General features: G+C 47.6%; 2 protein-coding genes across 3 annotated transcripts in view; both read right to left on the reverse strand.

Moving 5' to 3' along the window:
• The window catches only part of LOC308159591 (sodium/hydrogen exchanger 9B2), a 21,640-nt gene extending 12,348 nt beyond the window's left edge, over nucleotides 1–9,292 (reverse strand). The window contains exons 1-11 of one of the 2 annotated variants that reach the window (XM_080533409.1): nucleotides 9,253–9,292; nucleotides 7,635–7,693; nucleotides 7,356–7,604; nucleotides 6,577–6,660; nucleotides 6,376–6,423; nucleotides 5,883–5,927; nucleotides 5,719–5,739; nucleotides 4,822–5,023; nucleotides 3,646–3,816; nucleotides 716–858; nucleotides 322–449 (exon numbers count right to left, since the gene is read on the reverse strand). In XM_080533409.1, coding sequence (XP_080389535.1) covers nucleotides 322–449; nucleotides 716–858; nucleotides 3,646–3,816; nucleotides 4,822–5,023; nucleotides 5,719–5,739; nucleotides 5,883–5,927; nucleotides 6,376–6,423; nucleotides 6,577–6,660; nucleotides 7,356–7,487 — 974 coding nt within the window. In that variant the 5' untranslated portion in view covers nucleotides 7,488–7,604; nucleotides 7,635–7,693; nucleotides 9,253–9,292. Of the gene's footprint in view, nucleotides 1–321; nucleotides 450–715; nucleotides 859–3,645; nucleotides 3,817–4,821; nucleotides 5,024–5,718; nucleotides 5,740–5,882; nucleotides 5,928–6,375; nucleotides 6,424–6,576; nucleotides 6,661–7,355; nucleotides 7,605–7,634; nucleotides 7,694–9,252 lie in introns of those variants that run through there. The other variant, XM_080533410.1, reaches the window with a different exon arrangement.
• Nucleotides 9,293–10,542: 1,250 nt separating this feature from the next.
• Nucleotides 10,543–16,843, reverse strand: bdh2 (3-hydroxybutyrate dehydrogenase, type 2). The gene is made up of 10 exons (XM_080533392.1): nucleotides 16,780–16,843; nucleotides 16,022–16,115; nucleotides 15,292–15,370; nucleotides 14,568–14,664; nucleotides 13,490–13,598; nucleotides 12,969–13,029; nucleotides 12,637–12,750; nucleotides 12,144–12,202; nucleotides 11,503–11,595; nucleotides 10,543–10,885 (listed from the first exon to the last, which is right to left on the reverse strand). The coding sequence occupies exons 2-10, from the start codon at nucleotides 16,091–16,093 to the stop codon at nucleotides 10,832–10,834; spliced, it is 738 nt and encodes a 245-aa protein (XP_080389518.1). The 5' UTR covers nucleotides 16,094–16,115; nucleotides 16,780–16,843; the 3' UTR covers nucleotides 10,543–10,831.
• Nucleotides 16,844–17,471: the final 628 nt, after the last annotated feature.

Here is a 17,471-nt window from a genome sequence, read left to right on the forward strand (position 1 = left end):
AGAGAGGAAGAGAGAGAGAGAGGGAGAGAGAGAGGGAGAAAGAGAGGAAGAGAGGGAGAGAGAGAAGGAAAGAGAGAGAAAGAGAGAGACAGAGAGAGAGAGACAGAAAGAGAGAGGGAGAGAAAGAGAGAGGGAGAGAGAAAGAGAGAGACAGGGAAAGAGAGAGAGAGACAGAGAGAGAGAGACAGACAGAAAGAGAGAGGGAGAGAGAGAGAGAGACAGACAGAAAGAGAGAGACAGAAAAAGAGAGTCAGAGAGAGAGAGAGACAGACAGAAAGAGAGAGGGAGAGAGATAGAGAGAGGAGAGAAGGAGAGCTGTACCCAAGTATGAAGCCCCATATCCAGGGCAGTCCCATGAGGAAGTGGGAGACCAGGGCGATGGTGCAGGCCTCCACGACGCACGGCCCCACGCCCAGACGCAGACACACCAGACTCAGCTTCTTCAGAGCCTGACGACACACACACACAGACACACACACACACACACAGACACACAGACAGACACACACGCACACACAGACACACACACACACACACACACACACACACACACTACATTATTAATCATGTGTCTATTATCTTCCTGCTATCCTGGCAACATTCAATGATTAAAAGAGAAACAAAACCCTTCAGAGGATGAAGAGGCGTTGCCCCCGGGGGGGAGGGGGGGGGTTGGACCTGCCCCCGGGGGGGAGGGGGGGGTTGAGTGACATACCGAGCCGTCCAATCCCAGGCCTGCTCGGGCCAGAATGACGGCCAGGGCGATGTTCCTCAGGGAGGCCGACCACCGGTTGTCGATGTAGACGGCGTCCGTTACCACGGGGATGTTCCTCAGCGTGAACCCCATTAGCAGCATTCCTGCAGAGAGGGAGGGAGAGGGAGAGAGGGAGGGAGGGAGGGAGGGAGAGAGAGGGAGGGAGGGAGAGAGGGAGAGAGGGAGAGAGAGGGAGGGAGGGAGGTAGAGAGGGGGGGAGGGAGGGGGCGATAGAGAGAAAAGGAGAGAGAGAGAGGGGGAGGGAGAGAGACAGAGAGAGAGAGGGAGGGAGGGAGAGAGAGGGAGATAGACAGAGAGAGGGAGGGAGAGGGAGAGAGGGTGAGGGAGGGAGAGAGAGAGAGAGGGATGGAGAAGGAGAGAGAGAGACAGAGAGAGAGAAAAAGACAGAGAGAGAGAGAGAGAAAAAAAGACAGAGAGAGATACACTTTTATCAACAAGAGAGGTGTTTGTCTTTGGAGTCTTTCTCACACAGCAGGAGGGTAACATACCTAACTCTAACTGTTGTTCTGGAGACATGACCGCTTCAGAGAGGCAGAGTGGAGACATATCAGCCTACCTGTGGCTACGATATCACCACCACCCACAGATGTGATCAAATGGCAAGAAATAAACCTCCCTTCTTGTGTAACGGTTGCCTGGGAAATGGTGCTTTCCCCCCCCAGGGCTAAGCTATACCATGTTCTGTTTATCAGAGAGGCCTCTGTTGTCTCTGGAGATCTCAGAGATGAAGGCAGAAGGCAGAATGCCTTCAAGCAAAGATAAGATGGTGGAAATCAACAGCCCTTGTTTCACAGTGGGCTTTCTATGGAAGTTGAAGTCCAATGTGAAAAGTAATTGGCTTCAACGGTCGATAAGATCAATGAAATAAAGACAACACAGACGCTGTGAAACAAGTCTCCAACCAGTTGGGGGGGGGGGGGGAGATTACAGGGGTGTCTGACTGTTTGGTTATTAGTTAAAAGGAAAAGCTTTAAGACCGGGAACGAAGGGTACCGAAATGAAATTCCGGCTTCAGTTCAGTGCTAATACCTCCTCCCTCTGCGACCCTCGACCCACGCCAGAACAGTGGTTCAAACATCGCAGGCCGGGCTTTGAACTGGACCAGGAACGTTTTTTGGGGAAAACTCTTTTTGGGGTTTCGAAAAGAAACAGGGGGGGGGGGACAGAAACAAACTATGAAGGTTCCGGAATCAAAGATTCACCAGTGTTTTCTTTCTCTGTCCGTCATCATCTCCTTCTTGAACTGTGCTGTAAATGAAGGGATGGTTCTGTCTAGATGAAGGGCTGGTTCTGTTGTCTAGATGAAGGGATGGTTCTGTCTAGATGAAGGGATGGTTCTGTCTAGATGAAGGGCTGGTTCTGTTCTGTCTAGATGAAGGGCTGGTTCTGTTCTGTCTAGATGAAGGGCTGGTTCTGTTGTCTAGATGAAGGGCTGGTTCTGTTGTCTAGATGAAGGGCTGGTTCTGTTGTCTAGATGAAGGGATGGTTCTGTCTAGATGAAGGGCTGGTTCTGTTGTCTAGATGAAGGGATGGTTCTGTCTAGATGAAGGGCTGGTTCTGTTCTGTCTAGATGAAGGGCTGGTTCTGTTGTCTAGATGAAGGGATGGTTCTGTCTAGATGAAGGGCTGGTTCTGTTCTGTCTAGATGAAGGGCTGGTTCTGTTCTGTCTAGATGAAGGGATGGGTTCTGTTCGAGTTTGTTCCATTGTTATCGTCTTTGGGCTGCTCAGTGCAGAGGAGAACACAGGGGATTTTGGGCCGGCTCTCTATCCGTTTGGGTCCACGGGGCTGCCGTATTTTATTACAAAAAAAAGAAAAGAAACTGCAGTATGAATAAGCCTTGTACTGAACACCAACAGGGATGAAATCATCTGTTCTCCCTAGAGTTGTTGAACCCAAGTTTCAAGTTTCACTGATACGGCCGTTTTCATAAATAAAAAAAAACAACGATTTGACGACGCCCGTTCTCATATTGTGATTCGACCTGTTCTCTCTCTCCTTTCCTCTCCTCTATATTCCCTTCGTTCATTGTTGCAAGCGTCCGTAACAGGTGTAATAGTGGTGTACTACACGTCAGGGGCATGGCGTTGTATTGTGTTCTGCTATCCAGAACAATAGACGCTGATGAAGGAGTCACATTTGAGTGTATAGTAAACAACCGCTATGGGGGTTGTAGTGTGGGAACACACAGGTGTGTACAGTGTGTATGTGTGTGTGTGTGTGTGTGTGTGTGTGTGTGTGAGTGAGTGTATGTGTGTGTGTGTGTGTGTGTGTGTGTGTGTGTGTGTGTGTGAGTGAGTGTATGTGTGTGTGTGTGTGTGTGTGTGCGAGTGAGTGTATATATGTGTGTGTGTGTGTGTGTGTGTGTGTGTGCGTGTGTGTGTGTGTGTGTGTGTGTTGAATCTGGTTTATCAGCAGAGCGGGCCACCACTCCCATGTGTCCTGGCAGAGTGTTTCCAGGGTACAGGGACAGGCTGAGTCATCAGACTCGGGGAAGGATCGTGACGAGACTCGGTCCACCATCTCTGCCCCGTTACCACGGATACAGTATGTACCGTAGGGCAGGCTATCACCCTGGTGAGGTCCGTCCCGCCTCCATAACCACCTGACACACACACACTTGGTAAAACGCGACTGGTAAAAAACGCACAGACAGACACACACACGCGCCCGCGCGCGTACACACACGCACACACGTACACACACTCACTCACACTCTCACACACACACACACACACACACGTACACACACTCACTCTCACACTCACGTACTCACACTCTCACTCTCACTCTCACTCTCACTCTCACTCTCACTCTCACTCTCACTCTCACACACACACCCACATTCTCTCTCTTGTGAGCGGTGCTTACCGAGCAGCGGGGGGAAGGGGGGCAGGTTGGGCAGGCGGATGAGGCCCACCAGCTTGCCCCCCGTGACGGAGCAGATGAAGAGCACCGTGATGCCGAACAGGTTCCCCCCAGGGAGACACTCCTTCTCTGTGACCGACCACACCACCCCGAACAGCACCGCCGCCAACAGGACTGGAGAGAGGAGGTGTGTGTGCACAGGCAGGGATAAGAGTCAGTACTTGGCAGCTTCTAAAGACTCCCATACTGTTAGGCTACAGGAAATGACATTAAAATGTTGACATTTTGACAGTTTGGCCGTTTAGCAGACGCCTTTAGACGCCGAAGCGACTTACAACGAGTACGTTTGACTAATTAAGTGAATCGTCTATCTGTCAGTCATAGCAGGAAGAAGTATTACTGTAATCTATGCTCAGGCCAGAGGCCATTAGCAGTCATAATGCTAGAAGAAGGAAGATTAAGGAAGATTACGGAAATTAGATTCAAATCATTCAACATCTGAGGAACAGGGTATATACAGGAATCTTGAGGTTAATTTCAATACCTTTCTAAGACTTTTTAAAGACCGTGTCAATATTTTTCCAGACCTCACCGCCACTTCGAGCTGTAACCGTTTACATCAGTGACTCATTTAACTTAACAGTTTTAGATTACAATAGACTAGACCTCTATCATACAACAGAATTTCTTTGTTTTTAAATAAAACTAATAAATTCACGAACTTTTACTAAAAGTTTTTAGGACTCAAACTCTTTGGACAGAGTCTAATTCAGAAAAATACCTACAAATTTCAAGACCTCATAAAATCGTGATAAGACTTTTGAATACTTATTAAGGGTCTTGATTTTCCCAAAATTGATTTATCAACTTGGATTTTCAATACTTTTCAAGACACCGCGGATACCCTGGAGGGATTAGGGCACCACTGCCACCAGTTCAATTGGCTCTGCAGGTTATTGATATAATAGAGTAGCTAACAACAGGCTTGGGGACAGTTCATCTCTTTTACGACGACAGAACAGACTCTCTTTCTCTCTCCTACAAAAGCGCGAACGCCAACCCACCCCTCAACCATGGCAACATCACCAAGGCAACACAGACATCACATAGCCCAGTTAGCATCACCAAGGCAACACCCCCCCCCCCCCCCCCTCCCTCCCTCTCTCTCTTAGCGGGCACCTTTGGTGATGAGGGAGGCCAGGAGGCCTCTAGGAGGGCAGGGGCAGACCCTGCGGAGGCGGGGGCAGCAGATGACGGGCGGGTCGGTGTTGGTGCCCATGTCCACCAGGGGGTTGCGGGGGATGAAGTAGGTGGTCTCCTCCATGGCGTTGGGGCTGGAGCTGCGGCGCACCACCACCTGGATCTGGTTCACACTCAGGTGCTGAGAGAGAGAGAGAGAGAGAGAGAGAGTCCAATCAAAATCAAACTTTATTGACTTAAACGATGGCACGTTTTCATGCGCAGATGCAACACAGTGGCGCTTTAACAGGACGCAGACACAGCTTTTAAACTGAGAGAAAAGTAAAAGACACCCAAGACCAAAACAAAACAAAAAGAGCATATTAAAGCCATGGAAGTCCAAAAAGTGGAAACAACAAACAAGTGAGGACGTCAGAGGGCTGTGGAGACGCATGCGAGGTGGAAGTAACACCAAAGTAACACCAAAGTAACACCAAAGTAGCACCAAATTAACACCAAAGTAACACCAAAGTAACACCAAAGCGAATGACTCAACAAGTCGAAAGACTCAACAAAAAGCCTGGCATGCAACAACGGTGCGTTTTCAGCCACAAATATTTCCCAAATATTTCCCTACCTCAGAAAAGCAATCATTTAAGTCTCTTTGCGTCAGCCTGAGAGAGAAACGGCTGCAGTGCACCCTGGGAATGTTCCTCAGGTTGGTCGGCAGGCTGTTTTTGGTCACATGGCTCATGTGGACTTTGAAAGTTCACCTCAGGGTCTAGGACAACACGTAGGTGTTTTGTTTTCTGATCCGGTGTGTTTCGTTTACCACCTATGACTTCAAATGTGCGGCCGGTTTCTCTCTCTGAGGCTTTTAGCGCCGATAACCAGTACCTCGTTAGGCTTGTCTTCGTTCTGGAGATGAAGGGGGGGTGGGGGCAGGGAAGGGGGTGGGGGAGAGGAGAGAAGGTTTTGGTGTCAATGTCTTGTTTACCACCTGTGACTTCAAATGTGTGGTCAGTTTCTCTCTCTGAGCTTTTAGGACCAATAATCAGTACCTCGTTAGGCTTGTCTTCGTTCTGGAGAGGGGTGGGAGAGGGAGGCTAGGGGACAGAGAAAAGGGGGGGGGGTTTGGTGTCAATGTCTTTAGAACCTGTGACTTCAAACGTGACACGGCCTGGTGAAAGGGGTAACAAGTCGGCAACCAATCAAGATGTTCCGACTTTCATTTTGACACACTACGTCACAACACAACGTCGTTGAAAATCACAACACAAACTCGCTAGTCAAGCCAAAATACTGCAACGCAAGGGATTGGGTGAGTAATCCCCCACTGCTACGTAGTTAGCTATAACGCTACTTTACATTGTTAGGAGGCTCGCAAACCAAGCTGTGTTAGTTGACTAGCGAGTGTGTCGTTGATTTTCAACAACGCTCAATAAAAGTCTAAACATTAAATCGGATGCCGACTTGCGGCCCAATTGACCGGACCCCGTCACAAATGTGTGGCCAGTTTCTCTCTCTGAGGCTTTTAGCACCAATAACCAGTACCTCGTCAGCCTTGTCTTGGTTCAGCTGAAGAGGGGTGGGAGAGGGAGGCTAGGGGACAGAGAAGGGAGGAGGGGAGAGAGGGATTTAATGTCAGGGAGCTACAAGCTTCAAGATGTCAGGTTCCCACAGACAATGATTCCAGTGGTTGTGGGAATCGCTGTGATAATGTTGATAAGAGTGATAGAGCTCATCAGTCTTTACCTCATCAGTCTTGTCTTGGTTCAACTGGAGAGGGGACAGGGACAGGGAAGGGGGAGAGAGACAGTGAGGGGTGGGAGAGGGAGGCTAGGGGACAGAGAAGGGAGGGGGGGAGAGAGGGATTTAATGTCAGGGAGCTACAAGCTTCAAGACGTCAGGCTCCCACAGAAATGATTGCAGTGGTTGTGGAAATCGCTGGATGTTGATAAGAGTGACAGAGCGCTGCCAGTGTCTTTGTTAAGTCACACCCATACAGAGCAGCTCCGCTCGGCCATACTGTTGACATAGGGGGCCAACAACACACTACTGTGCTACACTACTTACAGGCCTAATGCAGTGGGACTGAGGGGGTATGGACTTCTACTACAGACGGAGAGCTGTTCAGAGGCCAGAACACACACACAATAACACCACAGAGACACCATTGTTCCAACCCACAGAAATACCTCTCTCTCTCAAAACTATTTCAGGTTAAGATTTCAGGGTTTGGGTGAAAAGCTTCTTTTTTTTTGCATCACATGACATCAAAGATTTGTCAGCGCTTCAGGTATGCAGATCCGTAACTCTCAATCAAGATCCGTATCTTGAGACCCCCGCTAGTTTTAGGAGCTCTGTGTAAGAAATATTAAGATAAGATAAGATACTTTATTTATCTCCAGAGGAAATCGGACAGCGACGGCCCAATAAAAACATACAGAGCAGACACAAGGAACGTTGTGACATCAAAACACAGGATTCTGGCGACGTGCACACAGACAGACATTGGCATGTTTACTAATTACCTCCACATGATTAGCGGCAGGCGCTGGTCCATCCTTGACGGGGCTCCGTGCTGGGCTGCGTGCTGGGCTGTGCCCTGGGCTGGGCACCGGACTAGGCACGGGCGTCGGTTCCTTAGGCTGGGCGCCCTCCATGGCATCTACAATACTACTGTACACTTCCTGTCTCCTCCTTTGTCTCTTAACACCTCGAACCCAGGGGAGAGGCGCTGTTGGCCATCGAGGGGCTCGTCTGGTCTGGTCTGGGCTCGTCTGGTCTGGGCTGGGCTGGGCTGGTCTGACTGTTCGGCTTGTCTAGGGCTATACTGTATCAAATATTGACCACTTCATTCACGCCTCACCTGATTATCAGTGAAAAGAAGAGGGGGGAAAAGTGTTTGATCGCGGAAGCAGGCAGGCGGGAGTGAGGGAGTTGGCAAACATGGTGTGGAGATAGGAGTTGCAAATCTATTATGGTTTGGCGAGCCAAGTGTAAGTAAACAAAAGCAAGGAGTCTACCCATGACATTATGGAGAGCCTCCTGGCATACCCAAATGTTGTTGCTTTAGGAGTTTTTATTTACGGCATACATAAACCAACTTAACTTCATAAAATCATAAATCATTAATAAACCAACTTAACTTCATAGACGCCAGTTTCACATAGCATAAGATATCATAGGCTAACACATGTATTGTCATGTCCACAGTCTAAAAGGTGTGATCCATGCACAAGAAAACGAATGAATGAATTAAAAAAAACTAAAGAGAAAACGAATGAATCTAGGCCTAATCCCATTTGTTTGTCACTACATGACAATGTACTTATGGAAATACGCCTTTTAGAACACTCTTGGTGTCTTTTGCACATCTCCTATTCTCTAAGATTACATCTCTTTTGCGCATGCTCAACCCCAGTCGAATTTGACAGGTAGTGGTCCTATTTGACACAAGCTAACTTTTGGTTGGGCAAGACGCAGTGGCGGACTCAGGCTGTTTGAAGGGCAGGGGCGAAAAGAAAAAAAGGGCACCTACTGCACAACATGGGACCCCATCAGTCAAGTTTAGACCATTGGAGGGGCACTAATAGGGCACGCCCTCTCATTTTCGCCACTCAAAAGGGCACTTAAGACAGACGTTTTTCAACCGTGGGGGCACCAGGAGGGGCGGTCGCCCCCCCCCCCCCCCCCCATGAGTCCGCCAGTGGCAAGACGCATGTTTGGGTGGGCTGAGCCCCCCACCGCCGGGGAAAGACGCACATGTCCATAGCTGCACTGTACTGTAGCTCGCTACATCAGCTGTCCTTCTGAGCACCTTGCGATAATCAATCTCACTTGGCAAGGCTGTCCCCCTGCTATCGCCTATATATGACCTGATTTAACAGTGTCGACCGCGTTATGTTTAGACCTCTTCCTGTCCTGACAGATAGAAACCCTCATACAGAAGCAGTTGACTGGTGACCCCCAAGGACAGTCACGTCCACTGGATATGACCAGCAAGACACCTTGTTGTTCACCGGTATCTCAAGCAATGCCACCGTGGTTAGTTAATCCTCCACCACACACTGACCTACGGCAGACTTACAGAGACACCATCTGGCACACATTACACTCACTACAGCATGGCATATGTGTGCCAGTCCCTCGCATTAGCCAAAAGCAACCGAGGAGGCTTTCACCGTTATCACTTAACACATAGTCTTAAACATTATTTATATCACCTTTATCATTCAACACAGTCTCCCCATTATTTCCGCATGCCCATATTTCAATATACCGGTAGCTAGCTAGCTAGCTAGCATCAGAAGTTGTGAAATCCCCACAGCTAGCCATACATCGGAACGGGAACGTAGATATGGGGTTTGACGATATTTTCACTCCGACGGCTACGTTTTAATCATATTTATGGATAAAGCTACTCACCTCTCATAGCGCAATAAACTGCCCTTCCACGATGTAGAACTGTCTGACTGACAGACCGGTCGAGCAGAGGACGGACAGATGGAAACAAGGGGGAGGAGGAGGAGGAGGAGGAGGGGGAGGGGGATTAGTAATGACCAACTATGATCTGCACGGAGTTACCCTGCTGTGCCTTCTCAGTAGAGGTGTTACCCTCCGCACCTTCATACTGGAGGTGTCACACCCCTCTACCTTCATACTGGAGGTGTTACCCTCCTCCACCTTCCCCCCTGAGGTGTTACCCTGCTGTACCTTCATACTGGAGGTGATACCCCCTTCTACCTTCACACTGGAGGTGTTACCCTCTCTACCTTCACAGTAGAGGTTTTACCCTCCTCTACCTTCCCCCCTGAGGTGTTACCCTGCTGTACCTTCATACTGGAGGTGTTACCCTCCTCTACCTTCATACTGGAGGTGTTACCCTCCTCTACCTTCATACTGGAGGTGTTACCCTCCTCTACCTTCATACTGGAGGTGTTACCCTCCTCTACCTTCATACTGGAGGTGTTACCCTGCTGTACCTTCATACTGGAGGCACCGCTGGACTGGCCATACAATCTACCTACCAACTAGCGCTATATCAAGCGGCGGCCCCCGTTTATACTAACACATGGGCTGGCCCAATCACATGCTTAGGCCCTGCTGTCCATCGGCCCCCTCCCCCACTCTGATCCCTCGGCCGACAACCCAAGTGCAGTGTCATGTTCGTAGATAAGATAGTGAAAGGGGGTGCCCAGAAAATTAGGGAGAAAAAAAGTAAGAAGCTAGCAGAGGATGCCTCAAAATGTCAGAAACTGACAGATATGTTCTCTGGATCGACTGTGGGGGCTAGGCCTACTACAGATACAGCAGCCATGTCTCATCACCGTGGAGTACGTCAACAGTGAGTGAGTACACTGGTTCACACTTGCATTGGTATACTTGCTGTCCATGTCACTTACTCCGCTCTATAGTTTTTTTTTTACAAATGGTATATTCAACAGACTGCCAGCATGTTGATCGGCGGTGTCGGACCGATTGTGTTGGGCCGGTATGAGCCACATGGCAGGGCCTAATTTTTGTCCTAGTCCAGCCCTGACTGGAGGTGTTTACCCTGCTGTACCTTCATACTGGAGGTGTTACCCTGCTGTACCTTCAGTAGAGGTGTTACCCTGTTGTACCTTCCCTCTTGAGGGAGTGGAGATGTCAAATAAATTCCGTACACAAGACTACTTTCATAAATCGTTTTTTAATCGTTTCATCATAGCACACACATTTTAAACATTTTGACAGGTAACTAGCTCACATTACTATGATTTCTGTTCTTTTCATGACAATTTCAAGTGCATTTCATATTGTTATTTTAAACATAATAACAACCACAACATTGTATTCATTATGATATCATTACATGCATGTCATTGTGCTTATTATGGTATCGTTACATGCATGTCACTGTGCTTGAGAGGCATGATTGGCTTCAATTCAAAACTAAGAAAAAATCAACATTATTCTTCTTCAATAATAAAAATAATAATAATCATAAGTTCCTTTGAAAGTTCCTTCAAAGACTCCATCCTCCATCGATGATTTGCTCTGTTCCAGTCACATAGGCAGACTGAAGGAACAAGGCAAAAACAATCATTAACTGACCTCTACGACTACATTAGTTCACAATGTAGCGATCAGTGGCATGCTAATGGATGTTAACACAGCTTAAACATTAACTTAACATTCAGGTCAGATACATTTGGACTCTGAATTACATAGTTTTGGGGGCGGCTGTTGCGCAGGAGGTAGAGCCGCCATCTAATGATCGCAAGGTTGGCAGTTCGGTGGTTCGAGCCCCAGCTGGCCACATGATGAAGTGTCCTTGGGCAAGACACTGAACCCCTAATTGCTCCCAGTGAGCGGGCCGGCACCTTGCATGGTAGCGTGCCGCCATTGGTGTGTGAATGGGTGTGTGAATGGGTGAAGGAGAGGCTGTTGTAAAGCGCTTTGGATAAAGGCGCTATATAAGTGCAGTCCATTTACCATTTAGATACTCTGAATTCCAAAACCCCCCCTAGTCCCTATCTCGTCAACACTCCTGTAGATCTAAGAGGATAGGATAGGAAATTCACCACCTTGCTTATAACCATCCGATTCTCTCAGATCTACTGGAGTGACTAGGAATGAAGGGGGCCAGGGACAGATTTGGGATTCAGCCATGTTAGAGTGATAGAGAGCGCTCACCTCGTCGGAGGCCAGGTAAACACATAGGTGTGCCACCTCCTCCGCGGTGCACATCCTGCCTGTCTTCTGCCTCGCCATGAAGTCCTTCAGGGCCTGCCAGACAGGAAACAGGAAGTGTTGATGAGGCGTTTTGTTTGTTTACTGTCCAAATAGTGAAAATACCACCGCTCATCCGTTATCAAACTTTGCTGAGGTGCTGGAACCGAAGAGTATCAGTAGAGTGCAAAATAACAGCATCCGCACACTCCAACACTTTGTTTGGTTTGTTTACTGTACTGGCCACCACAATGTAACAAACAACCACTACACATAATGGTGGGCGGCTGGATTGAATCCTGGACTGAATCCAATAAGCATCTTGTGTTGTATGGGGGGGGGGGGGGGGTCATGGGGAATGTGATGTTTGTTTGTCTATATCCTCTATTATCTGTGGAAGATGTTTTTATTTGTGATCTGGCATGCCTTTCTTACTTTCCCCTGAGGAGGATAACGTTTAATGACATTTAATGTGAATTGAACACTGACAGAAACCTTCAGTTTATATACTATGTACTGTATAAGGGTGGATGTACTGTAGTTTTACACCTGTAAAAAAAAAAAAAAAAGAGGCAATTATAGAAGAGGTCGAGACTACACAGTACCTGATCTGGATCAGGCTGGGCCTGGATTCTCCCCCTCAGTGACGGGGTATCAACAGTCCCTGTCCGGCAGGGAACCAACACACAGTCACATTACTACCATTAAAGGTGTAGTGCGCCACATTTTTCACATTCTGAAAACACCAGTAGTCCTTCATATCTGTGTGGAAGTGAATGAGTAACATTTAAAACGCTTCTTATTTTATTTCAGAGGAGTTGCCGGTCCAGCACACACAGGAGGACCCCCCCCGGCTGTTACATAGGACATTACTGTATCTGCCTTAATATTTATGTACTGCACTGTAATCTTAACAACTCCACTATCAGGGGACTCACAGCAGGGCTGGCACCTTTCTACTGAATAACACCTCAAGGAGGTTTATGTCCCAATCTAATAATACAGTACTTTCTGTCCTTGGGTTTTTCCGTCGAAAATGATTGCAGAGAGAAACAAAATAGTATTACGGGGCGTGTTATGGTTGAGTGAAGTGCTTACCGGGACAGACGCAGTTACAGCGAATGCCTTGATCAATGAAATCAGCTGCGATGGATTTGGTGAGCCCGATAACGGCTGCCTTGGAGGTGCAGTACACACACCGGTTCACAACGCCTAGAGGGGGGAGGGACGCGCACACACACACACACACACACACACACACACACACTTTGCTTGAGTAATTCGATTATCAGAGATAAGAGGATTAGATCAACCAGACATGGATTGTACCAGCCAGTCTAATTGTCTTGTTCACCATCAACTGTATTTTTTTTTAATAATAACATGTTATGGTAATTTCCTCTCATATTCTTTAATATAATCTACTTTACCTTTTATGCTCGAGGCCACAGAGGCCATGTTGATGATGTTGCCAGACTTCTTAGCCAACATCTAGGGAGGGAAACCAACGTTTATATGAAGGGCCGTGGGGACTTACTTAAGACCCAACAAAAAAGCGGTTAATTCGATTTCAAAATGAGAGCAATGCTGGTCAGGGATGACTTGACAAAGAATAAACAACAGAACTCCATCTCTCCATATCTTAAAAACATGTCGAGAACACTATGAGGTTCACTAATCAGCCTACGCTCCCATGAGACGGTTTGGTCAGTTGACGGTTAAAGAAGGGGGCAGGGAATGAGCTAGTTAGTGACCAGTGTTCCCCTGTTATCTGTTATCCTGCCTTGGCTGGAAAGCAGGAGTACAGTTAATCCAGGAGATCAGGGAGAAAAACAACATGTCAGTCAATTTGGGGGGGGGGCGGCAGAGGGAGGCCCGAATGCCCGGACTACGACATATGTTTGTCCTCCCTAATCCACCCCTGGGGGGGGGGGGGCAGGGGGGTGGTCACCTTGGGCAGGAAGGCCTTGATCATGAGGTACATGCTGCGGACGTTGAGGTTCATGGTGAAGTCCCAGTCTGCCTCCTCCGTCTGCAGGATAGAGCCATGGTGCACGTACCTGTGGGGGGTCATAGGGTTGGGAGGGGGGGGGGGGGTCATAGGGTTGGGAGGGGGGGGGGGGGTGGTGGTGTCAGTCATAGGGTTGGGAGGGGGGGGGGGGGGGGGGTCATAGGGTTGGGAGGGGGGGGGGGGGTCATAGGGTTGGGAGGGGGGGGTGGTGGTGTCAGTCATAGGGTTGGGGGTCAATCATAGGGTTGGGAGGGGGGGGTCAGTCATAGGGTTGGGGGGGTTAATCATAGGGTTGGGAGGGGGGGGGTCAATCATCGGGTTGGGAGGGGGGGGCAATCATAGGGTTAGGAGGGGGGGGGCAATCATAAACCCCTATATAAGGCCTACACAGCTGCTTCACAGGTATACATCATGCTGGGTTTTAGAAACAGTTATAGAAACAGTATGGCGATATTACAACATCAATATTGGGGGGGGATATACTGTTGATAGAATGCGCCTTCACAAGGGGTTGACCTGAGTACCTCCCAAGAGACAGTGTCCCCCCAGCCACTGTGCTAGGACATACAAGGTCTGAGGGCAACAACATGTTCGTGACCTCCATAAGGTGATTGGTGACAAAGGTCAAGTTGAGGTTAAGCCCTGAGATTCTGGGAGTTTGGACCTGCAGTAGAGGGAGTGTTGGACATTGGAGAGGCTGTGGGCAAAGTTCTCAAGTTAATAAATCATTTACCTGATTAAATGTGTTGTGTACGAAGGTTAGTAAGATGTCTGTTGCTAAGCTTAGCGTCTAGTTTGTTTCTTTCGGGTTTACAATGATGCACTTTTTAAGAGGGAAAAGTCCATGGTGGTTACTCGTGTGTTTATAGTGTGGGGGGGGGGGGGGGGGGGGTAAGATAAAGAAAAAAAGTCAGGGCAGACACTTATTTTGTTTGGTGTTATAATTGTGAGTTTTTCATGTGTACTGTTTTGTAATAAATAATTGATTACACAAAAAAAGAGGGAAAAGTCAAACTACCCTGCGATGTTGAACAGCACGTCTATACTGGCAAACTCCTTGGCCAGAGCGTCGATTTGGTCCTTCTTGGTAACATCCACTACCTTGGTCTTGATTCCTGTTGAATACCAGGAGAACTTTTTTTTTTGACAGAAATTACCGTAGAAATGACATGGTTATAACACACATATACAGATATATCACATAAACTAATGGTTTCTTTGGAATTCATGATTCAACAACTGCCACTAGGTGGTAGAAAGTGTCTGTCTCCACAAAATCGCTTGGTAAAGACCAACAGGTGCTAGCGACACACACACACACACACACACACACACACACACACACACACACACACACACACACACACGCACACACACACCGAGCTGCCTCCTCTGTAAGGGGCAGGAGATGAGTGTGGTGCATAGTCATGTGAAGCGATTTGTGCCCAGATTAATAGGATTAGAGTGTGTGTGTGTGTGTGTGTGTGTGTGTGTGTGTGTGTGTGTGTGTGTCGCTACTCGCTAGCACCTGTTAGAGGAGTCTCCTCTAGTTATTTCACAGGTGCGATGAAATGAAGGTGATATGTATTGAAAAACGGCCGACAAACTAAAAGTGGAAGAGTGGATGTCAAGAAAGATTCAATTCAAAGACTTAGTTGATTATCAAAACATTCCACTGTTTGAAAAGGGACTCAAAAACGCCCAACAGAGGGCAGCAGTGAGCCAAGACTGCCAGACAGTACCTGGGAAGTCCTCCAGCTCCTTCAGCTTGTCCCCGTTGATGTCTATGGCCGTGACTTGAGCTCCTTCTCTAGCAAACGCCTACATTACAGAGCAGCACACAGAGCACACAGAAGGACATGAACCCATTCCATCAAGTCGGTTTCAGAAAGCCTAGAGCAGTAACGGGGGGGCGCCTAATAAGGCCTAAATGTCATGCCATTAGCGAATGTTTTTCTCCCAGCATGCAGCACCTTTAAAATCCCCCCCAAAAATAGATTTGAATGCCTCTTCATGAGGGTGCAACAACCTCACCACACCCCGAGGAACTGGCTTGAAGGGCAACAGCCACAGACAGTTCACTGTTCCTCCTGTACACACACATCTGTATCCTTTCTCCCTTTACAAGTGTGCGTGTGCGTGTGTGTGTGTGTGTGTGTGTGTGGAGCGGGGGGGGGGGGGGGGCACTTGCAGGATGGAGTCTATCTGGGTGTTGATGGAACATGGAGATGGAGTCTATCTGGGTATTGACACCAGCAGGTGTTAAGTGTAGATACTGTACCAAGGGGAGAGGTGGAGGGAGAGGTGGGACTGTGCTGTCGATACAAACGCATGGCTGTCTACCATCTTGCATCTTTATTCTCCACACACAGACAGAAAAGAGAACACGCACCACCCCAAGGACACAAAATATTCACAACGGGAACAGTTCTAGCCAGCTGTGTGTGTGTGTGTGCAGAGGGGGGGCTTTACTATTGCTGCAGCTCGTCCAATCCCCTGCGCTCCTGCTGACAACACAATCACTTTCCCATCCAGGCGGCCCATGGCGCTGCACGCTTTAGTCCTCCTGACGAGGTGGTGGATAAATACATAACACATGACAGCCATAAACACACTGAAAGGATAGGACATTCATTTACTCCCTTATCAAGTGGATAATTTACTGGCGTATCGTTTTGTAAAGTATTTCATGAAGTGAGTGTATTCCCAAGCTCTGCGGGCCCTCTGGCTGGCGTTGGAACTTATTGCAGGTGTGTCTGTGCAGGGAAATATATGTAGAATATATAACTCTAACCGCAGAACCACCTTTGGTCTCTGACGTCAAGGCCTACCGTCTGGTAGCCTATGACGCAAACAGGCTCCTGGGGGGGTACGACTGTATCTGTGCAGGGCTGGCTGTGATTTGGCCTGCATGGTTTAACTGGCTTTCTGAACCTCTAACCTCGAATCATGAGCCTGACATTTCCACGGGATATTACTGCAGATATCACGTAAGACTTTCAGTTCAGTTTATCTTTAAAACAGTAGCTAGGATCAATATTGTTTCGCTTATAATCTGCGTGCAGAATGATGACTGCCAGGCGATCTTTTGATCTGTGAGCACTGTGCAGGGAGACTGATAACATTGACGCTCCATTAAACTGAGTTTTGCAATGAAATATCAAACGGTTTACATCTATAGTACATGCAGATCTGATCTTGATAAGTTTGTAAAACTTTTAAGTACTTACCGGCACACTGCACGTACAAACAGTAGACGACACGTTAGACGTCAACGTCAGGAGTGGAATCATATGACCCTGTGCATGAATCTGATTGGCTTCTACGTGATCTGTTCCGTGGAGCTCCGCCTACCTACCATGGCTGCGTTCGTAAATTCGCTCTGGAAATCAATCTGATCAGCACTCATGGAATTGACTTCTTATATTCATATTCATTGCACGCATACTGACTTTATATTACCACCATGCACCGTTTCGTTATCTTTGTACTCTCTGTCAATGACAATAAAGTGTAATCTAATCTAATCTAATCTAATCCTGTACTGCAGCCATCTTCAGTTTTAAGTATTTCTTAATCTTATCTTCAGGATATCAAATCAATTCATCAATTGGATATAAAATCTGAAGATTAATTTCCCAGTCAAGAACATTCCACTTTTTGCAAAAACTCTTGCAAATGTATTTAACTATCAAATGGATGAGCATGTTGTGATTTATCATCTACAATATAGGACGTATTTCTTACAAAACAACAAATAGCTTAACTTTGACATTTGCTTTTGTTTCCCATCTAACCCGACTTTTATAACTGTAAATGTTAACATTTCAAACTAGGACCGATGTATAATGTGTTGGTTGTTTTAAATAAAAAATAAATTATGTAACTTAGTCATCTGTTTTGTCATATTTTGTCTGGGGGG

The sequence above is a fragment of the Nansenia antarctica genome (genome assembly GCF_963989245.1).
Source record: "Nansenia antarctica genome assembly, chromosome: 6".
NCBI classification, from domain to species: Eukaryota; Metazoa; Chordata; class Actinopteri; order Argentiniformes; family Microstomatidae; genus Nansenia; species Nansenia antarctica.